Below are 12,399 nucleotides of genomic sequence, written 5' to 3' on the forward strand. Positions count from 1 at the left end.
TATATATTGCAGGCTGGAGACAATTTGGCAGAAGGTTTGTGGTGGCCTCTATGCTTTTAAGTGAAATTTAGCATGGCCTTGACTATCTCCAAAATCTGGTAGGTTTCATTGTATAAATATGGAACAGTAGATCACGAGGCTGATCTTTGCTGAGATGAAGAGTGTAGTTTACAAGCTACAAGAGAAGTTTCTGTTTTGGCTCCTAGGAATTCAAGAGAGTCCCAATCTACTGAATTAGAACTTTCAGCGGGATACCATTCATGTTATGCATCTGAACTTTTACTATTTCTGGCTCCTCCTAAATTTTCATCTTTTCTATTGAAAAGAAGCAAAGAGCACCAGCTTTTTAATTACTATTCCATCTAACATAAATTTAATGGACTGTGTGTTATCAAGTTTTCAACCAATAGTGACCACAAGGACAGGTTTTCTCCATAACAATCTATCCTAACACGTTTGGTCAAGTCTTCCAAAGGTGTGTCCATTGTAAAGTAACTGAATCTCTTCATATTGCTGCTGGTTGTCCTTTTCTTCTTTTCCTTTCACTTTTCTCAGCACTAGAGCATTTTCCAGAGTTCTGGGCCTTCCCATAATGTGTCCAAAATACCGTGTTTTCCCCAAAATAAGACTCCTCTGGAAAATATGCCCTAGCATGATTTTTAAGAATGCTCATAATATGAATCCTACCGCAAAAATAAGCCCCAGTTAAGATCATCAGCCAGATGCATTTAGTACCGTATTTCCCCCCAAAATAAGACCTAACTAAAGAATAAGCCCCAATGTATCTTTTGGAACAAAAATTATTCTTATTTTTGGAGAAGCATGGTAGAATGATATAAACTTGGTCATTTATGCCCTGACTGAGAACCCTAGATTGATTTATTTGATGATCAATTGATTTGTTTTCTTGGCTGTCCATGGTGTAATTAAGAGTCTTGTCCAGCACCAATGTTCAAAGGCACCAATATTCTTCTCCTACTTCTTTAAAAACCAACTTTTGCTTCCAAAGAGTATCAGGGGAATACCCAGGGGTAGATTCCTGTACTGATTGATACCGGTTCACTTCGCTCACTCACGTGCCCTGCATTGCTCACACATACGCAGTTGACTGTAATTTGTTCTGTGCATGTGCAGAAACATGCCGGCAATGGCAGAAAAGACCAGGGAACCTGTTTGAAGGCGTGGCCAGCCTGGGTTGCTGCCGTTTCTGCGACCCAGGCTAAATCACAACTACTGGTTTGCCAAACCTGGCCAAACCGGGAGCAACCTACCTCTGGGAATACCATAGTTTGTACAATTCTGTTTTTTGTAGATATAAACACTTGACAGCATTTGAATATCTTCATAGTTGCTTTACGAAATACTAGTCTGCAGTATATTGCTTGTTCCTTTATTGTTGATCCTAAAAAGCAGAAGCAACCCACCACATCTTCATTGTCCCTTATTCAAAATTTTTCATTCATTCACTGAAACAACTTGAAAGTAAGCAGCTGGGCTTACTCAATCTCTTGGCCCAAATGTTGTTTGAACATCCAAATCTTTAATGACTTAGAAAAGACCGAAGGGGTCCGGGGAGTCTCTATTAGATCTCCAAGATAGGCACAGAGCTAGAGAAGGCACAAACTCTATATCATTGTCTAAAGGTAGGACCTGGACTATGCCATCTCTGATGGCTCTGGTGGGACACTCAGATAGACAATTAGGAGTGATTAGGAAAAAGAACTAGGGACTTAGAGTAAAAAGTTTACATTCCAAGTCACTGCCCATTTGGCTCTTTTACAAAGATATACTGGGATAATTTAATTATTTTCTTTCTAGCCCCCCCAGCTGAATTTCAAATTGATCTTTCTTTTGCAAATTTGCACACCCAATTTCCTTCATTTCAATTCAGTTTTTAAAAACCTTACCCTACGATGAAGAAAGTGCCAAACATCCACTGATTTGCAAATTGTAAACTTCTGCAATACTTTAGTCTCTGTTGTAAAATAGATCATTTTAATTTAAAGCTCAGAGCTAGTAATGCTCTAGCTACTTGCTAGATCAGTTGTAGAAAGCAAAACAAAGAAGACCCCAAACCTCAGGGGATTCGGAAGGAATAATACGGCTTTACAATTTTTGAAAGTTTACATCGTAGTTTTGTGATCTAAAGCCCAAAAGGAACTAAAGCTCTGACCTCAACTCAGTAGTACTGAGCTTATATAGTGAAATAGAATATTATTGGTATCCATACACAGAAGGATATGACATGATGAAGAAACCAGATGCCATCTAATGCCAGATTCCAGTTATACAGAAGAGAGAATTTTAACTGATGTTTCATATCACTTCCATACCTTATTAAAGAAAATTCTAATTTCTTATAGCATAGCACTCTGTCCCCCAAATAATGCATATACAAAATAAGAGAACAGAAATATGAAATCAAAATTTATCTTACTGTTTTCTGATATTATAGCAAATAGATTGCTAATCCCCTAGATGGGAAGATTCACCTTCATTGAAAATTAGATCATAGGCAAAGAATTACTATTAATATTACTATATACGTAGTATTAAGAGCAATTAAGTTTATTACTTGGATATAAAAATATATTAAACATACCGGTAGTTTATTTTTTTGTTCATGAGTTCTAATCTATAATCTCTTGCAGGTTTCTGACTTTAATGTGATATAGGAATAAATACATTTTACATTGATATTTTTTTTAATATTTGTGGGGGGGGGGTTGTTCATATTAAATACTATTTTGATTTTTTTAAAAAATACTGAGGATTCTGGACTACTAATATAACATTAGTTATGCTAAGGCTGCATGTCATCTTAGCCATATGACCATTATTCTAATTACGTTTTCCCACATGCTTAAAACTCTTCCTGAACACTAACTATAAGATACTAGATGTTGCCTAAGAATTGGGGAATAATTCATACACAGGCTAAGCAGTGGCTTAGAGTTCAATACTGCAGCTTTTTCCAGCAAAAGCATGAAATGAAACTTCAAATAATTGATACTTAATAAAACTACTCAAGAATTAATACCAAATCAATGCTGCTCACACAAAGAAGGCAATTATTAATATCTATGTGATCACAACGGCCTATATGTATTAATACTTGAAGATCTTGGGAAGGCATTCAAAATTTTATTTAGCTTCTCTGTTTATCTCATAACTGCTTCTTTTAGCAGATAAAGCAGCTGCAACATTTATAACGATTTCCTTCCTGCCTTCTCAATAGAAGGTTCTCAGTTCCCCATAACTTTCTTCATATATACATTTTCAGTTCCCAAGTGCTTCAGTTCTTCTTTACAATAAAAGTAGAGTTGCCTGCAGAGAAGTAAAATTCAGTAACTTAAGTATGTTTAATAAATGGGACATTGCATATTGGAGTTGTCCACATTTTTGTAAAGCATACTTAAAAATAGTGTAAACAAATAAATAACTCCTTTGAGTCAAGCCCATGATTACATGGATCCATCTATGGAGATTTTGGGGCAATAATGCAAAAGTGATTCGCCACTATCTTCTTCTAAAATAGTCCTTTCATTTTCTCAATCTAGCTAACATTCCTGGAATATTCCCATTCTCATAGTAACAAGAATATTTTTTTCTTCTAAGTTCAGCCAAGGTAGGTGCTACCATCTGCTAAAGCAGAGAATACTGTAGTCATCAATAACTAGCATTTTCATTAAAACTTTCTTATTCAATTGTGAATCAAAAGTGGTTTTTGAGCCCTGTAAATCCTCCAGAACAGATGAGACTCCAAGTCACTTTCCCATCCTAGATACATTTGCTCTGAGCTAAAAAAAATTCAGGCTCTTCCTATGTTCAAAGAAACACAGTCTTTTGTCCATAATGCTTCATCTATCCTACAGAATTTTGTGACAACAATACTTCAGTTTTGTAAATTTATATTCTATCTGTTACATCTCTTATTGCTTGAAGTTTCTTAAAAATGGTAATACAGTAAGGTAAAGATAAAAGTTCCCCTCGCACATATGTGCTAGTTGTTCCCGACTCTAGGGGGCGGTGCTCATCTCGGTTTCAAAGCCAAAGAGCCAGCTCTGTCTGAAGACGTCTCTGTGGTCATGTGGTTAGGGTTAGGGGGGAAAAATAGGACCCAAAGGTGGTTCCTATTTTTCTACTTGCATTTTTACATGCTTTTGAACTGCTAGGTTGGCAGAAGCTGGGATAAGTAACGGGAGCTCACTCCATTACACGGTACTAGGGATTCAAACCGCTGAATTGCCGACCTTTCTGATTGACAAATTCAGCGTCTTAGCTACTGCGTCCCTTGATAATACAGTAGAACGGTGAAATTTGATTTTATCATGTATGTCCTATATTTACATAGGTACATAAACACTTTTAGATTGTCCACTTGGAAATTTCTATTGAATTTAACAAAGAATTGCTGTTACTACTGTTGTGTATGTTTTTTTTAAAAAAATATTTGGGTAATATACTGTATCTTGTTATATTTGAGATTCTGTCTGCTGAAGAAATATAGATGCCAGAAACCAAATTCTGTTTGCTTCCAAAAAGGTTATGAAAAAAAATTATTACCTCTGTGTAACTTATCTCTTAGTTTAATATTTAAATTGTTATCCAATGAATACATTGCCAGAAAAGCAACATAGATATATAAGAAAAGCAATTCTGTTCTTCTTTTTGTAATTATCATGCAATAGTCTCTTAGTTTAAGGCCATCTGTAAAAAAAGTATTTCATATAAGATATGTTGCTTCTGATTACTTTTTAACATCTAAATCCCATATTTTTCAGAGTATAAGACGCACCAGAGTATAAGACACACCAAGATTTTGAAGAGGTAAATTTAAAAAAGTTTTTGCACTCTGCAGACCTCCCCCCAGAAAAAATTTAGATTTTTAGATTTTATTGAACATTTATATGCCGCCCTTTTCCCTGAGGGGACTCAGGGCGGCTTACAACAATAGGGGAAGGGAGTGCAAGACAAGACTTAAAAGAAAAAAACAAAAAAAAAAACGTGAGTAAGAAAAAAAAATTAACCATAAAAACACAACATTCACTCAACATTCGGGCGGGGTGAGAATAAATCCTATCCCCAGGCCTGACGGGATAGCCAGATCTTGAGGGCTGTGCGGAAGGCCTGGACTGTGGTGAGGGTACGGATCTCCACGGGGAGGTTGTTCCATAGCGTCGGAGCTGCAACTGAGAAGGCTCTCCTCCGCGTAGTCGCCAGTCGGCACTGACTGGCGGATGGAATTCGGAGGAGGCCTACCCTGTGCGATCTGATGGGACGCAGGGAGGTAATTGGCAGAAGGCGGTCTCTCAGATAGCCAGATCCACTACCATGGAGCGCTTTATAGGTGGTAAGTAGGACCTTGAAGTGCACCCGACGATCAACAGGTAGCCAGCGCAGCTCACGGAGGATCGGTGTTATATGGGCGAACCGTGGTGCGCCCATGATCACTCGCGCGGCTGCGTTCTGGACTAGCTGAAGTCGCCGGATGCTCTTCAAGGGCAGCCCCATGTAGAGCACATTGCAGTATTCCAGCCTAGAGATCACAAGGGCTCGAGTGACTGTTGTGAGAGCCTCCCAGTTCAGGTAGGGCCGCAACTGGCGCACCAGGCGAACCTGGGTAAATGCCCCCCTGGTCACAGCCGACAGATGGTGGTCAAAACTCAGCTGTGGATCCAGGAGGACTCCCAAGTTGCGGACCCTGTCTGAGGGGTATAAATTTTGCCCCCCCAGCCTGATTGATGGAACGTTAGCCGAATTTTTGGGAGGAAAACACAACAGCCACTCGGTCTTTTCCGGGTTGAGCACCAGTTTGTTAGCTCTCATCCAGTCTTTAACAGCCTCAAGGCCCCGGTTCATCACGTCCACCGCTTCATTGAGTTGGCACGGGGCGGACAGATACAACTGTGTATCGTCCGCGTATTGATGGTACTTAATCCCGTGCCTCCGAATGATCTCGCCCAGCGGTTTCATGTAAATGTTAAATAGCAGGGGGGACAGAACCGAGCCCTGCGGCACCCCATAGGTTAGGGGCCTCGGGGACGATCTCTCCCTCCCCACCAACACCGACTGCGACCTGTCCGAGAGGTAGGAGGAGAACCACTGTAAAACAGTGCCGCCCACCCCCACCTCCCGCAGTCGTCGCAGAAGGATACCATGGTCGATGGTATCGAAAGCCGCTGAGAGGTCAAGGAGAACCAGGATGGACGCATAGCCTCCATCTCTGGCTCTCCAGAGATCATCGGTCAATGCGACCAAAGCGGTTTCAGTGCTGTAACCGGGCCTGAAGCCAGACTGGAAGGGGTCAAGATGGCATGCCTTGCCTTTAGGAGGCTTATAGAGTGCTCCTGGGGGCTGGTGGGGCAAAATTGAGCAAAAAATGGCCCATTTTCACTCATTTCTGCCCCCACAGCCCCCAGGAGCACTCTGAAAGCCTCCTAAAGGCTATGCACAGCCATTTTGGTAAAGGTGGTGGGGTTTTGCGAGGCCAAAAATGCTGCATTCAGTGTATAAGATGCACCCAGATTTTCAGCCTCTTTTTTGAGGAAAAAGGTACGTCTTATACTCCGAAAACTTCAGAAGAAACACTGCCAAGTTTCTTATCAAAATTTTACATTTTATATTATTTTATTGCCTTCTAGAAGCATGCAAAGAATGCTTCCCATATTTCTAACGGAAAATTACTAGATAATATAGAATAAACTATATATACACTATATAAATCACTTCTCAAAAGTACCACTTATATCAGTGATGGCTAACCTTTTTGTTGAGGCGTGACAAAAGCGAGAGGACTGGGGGCGCATCAAGCGTGCATGTACCCACACCCATAATGAAATGCCCTCTCCTGCATATGCGTACACAACTCCCAACTTCCGGTTTGTGCATTGGGCCATTTTTCTCCCTCCGGAGGCTTCAGGAGTCTTCCCTAAAACCTCTGGAGGGCAAAAAACCGTGACCCGTCAAAACCGCGGAGGACAAAATCGCGCTCGACGAAAGCGCGCATGTGACGTCATCACAGCGCGACGAAAAAAAATAAAAATTGAAATAAAATTAAAATTAAAGCAAGCCGATTCACATAAAGGTAAGGGTTAGGTTTAGGGTTAGGGTTAGGTTAAGGGTTAGGGTTAGGTTTAGAGCGTTAGGGTTACGTTTAGCGTTAGGTTAAGGGTTAGCGTTAGGTTTAGCGTTACGTTAACGGTTAGGTTTAGGGTTAGATTTAGGGTTAGGTTAAGGGTTAGGTTTAGGGTTAGGTTTAGGATTAGGTTTGGGGTTAGGTTTGGGGGGGTTAGGGTAAGGTTTTCGCTTTATTTTTACATTTTTTGATCACAGCGCGATGTTTTCGTCGCGCTGTGATGACGTCAAATGTGCGCTTTCGTCGAGCACGATTTTGTCCTCCGCGGTTTTGTGGTGGAACCCAAAAAACAGCCCAACATGCAAACCAGAAGTCAGTTCCAGAATTCCGGTTTGTGCGTTGGACGGTTTTTCTCCCTCTGGAGGCTTCAGAAAAGCCTCCAGAGGGCAAAAATTGCCCAAAAAGTGAAGGCCAAAATTTGCTGGCCAGCACATGCATGTGGCTGGAGCTGACAGGCAATGCCTCGCATGCCCTCAGAAATGGCTCCGTGTGCCACCTGTGGCATGTGTGCCATATGTTCGCCATCACGGACTTATATATATAAAAGTATAAAACCCAGTAGTCTCAGAATCTAGTTTAGATGGAGCATGAAACCAAATCTTAATATGAAAATAACTTCTAAAAAGCATTTATATCAGTGTTTATCCTACCACTCCTTTCATAGCGACCAGGAAAATATAAGTTTTGAAGAAGCATACTTTATTTCACGTTAACCACTTTATGACTTGTTTAAACAAATCACTTTCATAACCTACAGGTCGAAACTGGTCCACTGCAAGCAAAAAACAAATTATATTGTTTGAAATTTGGTAGGTTCAAGGAATATTAGCAAGGTATGGGCAATAAAGACTAACAATGGTGTTGGAAAAGAGAGGTGATATATGAGCCAAGGCTCCCTGTTGTTTGGGTTCAGCATCATCCATTCATAATACAAAGTCCACACACAGCCAATGGCTGAGTTCAAATATCACACTAAGCCACAATCTGGTTTGCTTAATGAAGATTAGTTATTATACAGTACTTTAATTTTTTTTATTCAATATAAAAACCAGTCCATTTTGTCTTACTCAGTAAATTAAAATAAACCATAGCTTTGCACATTTCGAGGTGTGAGTTCACCAAACAATTTTAATTCAAAATTCATACGCACTACCAAACTCCTAAGAGTAGGCATTTAAAATTCTCAGGGGTGAGCTGCTACTGGTTCACCTGGATTCTGGAGAATCTAGCTAACATTATGGCTGGTTCAGAGAACCTCCAAATCCCACTCCTTGCTGGCCCTGCCCACCCTGCCCCTCCCCTCCCAGGAGTCTCCACACGGCCCATTTTGGATGTGTAATAAGTGCAAGGCCCACATGGAGGCTGGAGAAGGGGGGAAAAACAGGCCTCCTGGAAGTTCCAGAAGGCCGTTTCCTGTCTACAAAGGGCCTCCAGAGCCTGGGGAGACAATTTTCACCCTCCCAGAGGCTCGAGGAAATCCTCCGTAGCCTGGGGAAGGCGAAAATGCCCCCCGCGCTATAGTGCAGTAGACTAATTATGCCCTGCCACCATGGCCACGCCCACCAAGCAACCGGAAAGAGAACCCATTGCTGAAATTTTTGAAGCACACCCTGAAAATTCTGTATTTAGTAGATAGTTTCAACTTAAAAATTAAAAAAATCATTTAGTGACCATTTAAAGTTACAAAGGCACTGAAAAAACTGACTTATGACTGTTTTTCACACTTACGATGGTTGTAGCATCCCCAACATCACATAATCCAAATTCAAACCCTTGGCAACTGACACATATTTATGACAGTTGCAGTGTCCTGGAATCAGGTGATCTCCTTTTGTGACCTTCTGACAAATCAAGTCAATGGGGAAGCCAGATTCACTTAACAACTGTATTACTGAACAAACAGCTGCCTGATTCACTTAACTCTGGCAAGAAAGATTGTAAAATGGAGCAAAACTGACTTAACAAATGTTTCACTTAGCAAAGAGAGATTTGGGGAGCAATTAAAGTCGTAAATCATGGATTACCTATTTAATATAAATATAATAGAATAACAGTGTTGGAAGGGACCTTGGAGGTCTTCTAGTCCAATCCCCTGCTTAAGCAGAAAACCCTACACTGTTTCAGATAAATGGTTATCCCACCTTCTTAAAAACGTCCAGAGTTTTCTAGCATTCACTACTTCTGGAGATAAGTAGTTCCAGTGATTAATTGTTCTGTCAGAAAATTTCTCCTTACTTCTAAGTTGCTTCTCCTTGATTAGTTTCCACCTATTGCTTTTTGTTCTACCCTCAGGTTCTTTGGGAAACAGTTTGACTCCCCTTCTTTGTGGCAACCCCTGAGATATCGGAACACTGTTATCATGTCACCTCTAGTCCCCTAAATGAATAGCATAGGGTTTGGATACTCGAAGAACCGCCTACCTCCCATAATATCTGCCCAGATAATTTGATCTTGGAAAGTTGGCATGGCCTGGGTTCTTATCAATTAATCAATGCCATCTATTGAGACCTGTAACAGCACCTGCTTCTCCCACAGATCCATCCTGCTGGTGTCTTGCAGAGCCTTAAAGAGCTGGATCTTCACTCAGGATTTTGGTGAGGGTGACTAAAGATCCCATATTGGAAATGTTGGGTTTGATTGTTGCTCAGATTTTGCCATCTTTCGTTCTCTTATCTTTATCACTATATTATTTTATTTTCCTGAGTGCTTTCATCTATAAACTGCCCACAATCGGGTAGGAATCGGGTGGTGTAAAATAAATAAAATAAAATAATAAAATAAAATAAAAAATATAAAGTAAATGCCTTCCACTTACTCAGTTCCAAGTTTACTAAAAAAAAAGATTGCTAACAATGATTATCAAGTCTACAAAGTAAGATTTGTCTCAAGTTCATAATGTGTCAAGAAAGAGAAGAAGAAAAACCCCACTGTGCACCATATTCATTACTTCATTGCTAACAAGAACACCTTTTATTCCCAATTCTTCACCCAGAATATAAAGCTGCATAGTTCTGTTCTTTGATATCCCTTTTAAGAATGTCCTCAGAGCATCAAAAATGAAGGAAAGTAAGAGGCAGGTTTTTTTTTAAAGAAAAATATTTAGATTTGGCTGAAATGTATTCACTCACCTGGGAAACTTCTTAACCCAGGATTTATGGCTGTAGGGGGGAAAAAGAGATACCCAGTACTGTTAAACGCTGGATGATGGCATGCACCAGTGAAGAGGTGGTATTCAGCAGGTTCTGACCAGTTCTGGAGAACAGGTAGCGGAAGATTTTGAGTAGTTTGGATAATCGGTAAATACCACCTCTGACTGGCCCCGCCCCCATCTATTCTCTGCCTTCCGAGTCCCAGTTGATTGGGAGGGAATGGGGATTTTGCAGTAACCTTCCTCTGGAGTGGGAAGAGAATGGATATTTTACAGTATCCTTCCCCTGCCACGCCCACCAAGCCATGTCACGTCCACCAAGCTATCCCACAGAACCAGTAGTAAAAAAAATTGAATCCCACCACTGCACCAAAGGTTCTCAACCTTTTCTTTATCCTGGACCTATTTTAAATACCTTTTGTGGCCATGGAGCATGGCCACGGACACCTAAGTCTTAACCTAAGCTTTAAATCGTAACATTTCTTCAAGACTTTGCGGCCTTACCAGGAGTCCATGGACCACAGGTTGAGAACCACTGGCATACACTATTAGATGACTAGTCCTGTATTTTTCAAATGACAGTCAATAAATATATGGCATGCAAGCAAAAAAAAAATGGTGGCTCTTACCCCAAAGTGCTGATAAATCCATTTGTTGAACCTTCTGCATACAAAGAACAAATGTCTCCAATGTGCAAAAAACTTGACATCTTGTCAGACATCTGGGGCTTGCTGGTCCTAGGAGGAAGAGAAAATAACTTATTAATATTAACCGGTTCAACAACGTTGTTTGTCACGGTGACTGAAGTTCAAGGAAGTTTGTCACCAATGTAAATTCACATGAGTTACGTACAACCATAGAGGAATGTACATGGAGTCCTAGACTTATAACCATTCGCTTAGTGCTACAATGTCAATGAAAAAATGACTTATGATCGTTTTTCACAGTTACGACAATTCGGCATCCCCATGGCCAGATGATCATAATGCCTTTGGTTCACCGACAAATGCGCGCATGACAAAAGCGCACCGACAAAAGCGCGTCGAGAAAACCACTACATCGAAATCGCGCCCACAACAGCGCGCTGACAAAAGCGCGCCTTCAACAAACAATGCGAAAAAAATGTACTATCCCTAACCCTAACCCTAAACCTAACCCTGAACCTAACCCTAACCCTAACCCTAACCTTAACCCTAATCACGCTTTTGTTGGCATGCTGTTGTCGGCACGCTGTTGTGGGCGCGATTTAGACATCACGGTTTTCTCGCCGCGGTTTTGCCGGCTTGCTTTTGTCATGCGTGCATTTGTCGGGTCACGAATGCCTTTATGACTCAGTGCCTTGAGGTCATTGCGACCTTCTGGTAAGCAGTCAATGGGGAAGCCAGATTCACTTTACAAGTGAAGAAATATTACTAACTTAACTACTACAGGGATTCAGTGAACAACTGTGGCAAGAAAGTTTGCAAAATGGGGTAAAACTCACTTAATCACTGTCTTGTTTAGCAACAAGAAATTTTGGCCTCTGTTGTGGTTGTAAGCTGAAGATTTTTTTTTTTCATTTTACCTTTATTTGTATGCCGCCCTTTTCCCTGAAGGGACTCAGGGCGGCTCACAATTCAAAAGGGAGGGGGAAAACGACAAACAATAAACAATACAGCATATTAAAAGAGAAAAGAAACGCAACAATCACACCATTCGAGTGGGGCTATAATCTTAGCCCCAGGCCAGCCGGGACAGCCAGATCTTTACAGCAGCGCGGAAGGATTGGAGGGTGGTGAGGGTCCGAATCTCCACGGGGAGTTCGTTCCAAATTACCATGCAAAGGGAACACTAAGCTGAATCTAAGAAACACAATCCCAAAAGTTGCTATTATTTCTCACTAGTTTCAACAAGCCTTAAGTCACAAATAGCTTTTAACATTAATTTTAATAGAAGTATAGCAACTGTAATTAAAATTGTCCCACTACATGTGTAGACACTCTTTGACTTACAACCACAACTGAGCTCAAAATTTCTGTTGCCAAATGAGACAATTGCTAAGTGAGTTTTACTCCATTTTACAAGCTTTCCGGCCACAAATTGTCAAGTGAATCACTGCAGTTGTTAAATTAGT

General features: G+C 40.8%; 1 protein-coding gene across 1 annotated transcript in view; it reads right to left on the bottom strand.

Annotated features, from left to right (window-relative positions):
- ITPR1 (inositol 1,4,5-trisphosphate receptor type 1) overlaps positions 1-12,399 on the bottom strand; it is a 264,200-nt gene that overhangs the window by 211,919 nt on the left and 39,882 nt on the right. The window contains exon 2 of the mRNA XM_032210776.1: positions 10,916-11,023. Coding sequence (XP_032066667.1) covers positions 10,916-11,007 — 92 coding nt within the window. The 5' untranslated portion in view covers positions 11,008-11,023. The remainder of the gene's footprint in view (positions 1-10,915; positions 11,024-12,399) is intronic.

This window comes from Thamnophis elegans, chromosome 2, assembly GCF_009769535.1.
Source record: "Thamnophis elegans isolate rThaEle1 chromosome 2, rThaEle1.pri, whole genome shotgun sequence".
In the NCBI taxonomy this organism is placed as follows: domain Eukaryota; kingdom Metazoa; phylum Chordata; class Lepidosauria; order Squamata; family Colubridae; genus Thamnophis; species Thamnophis elegans.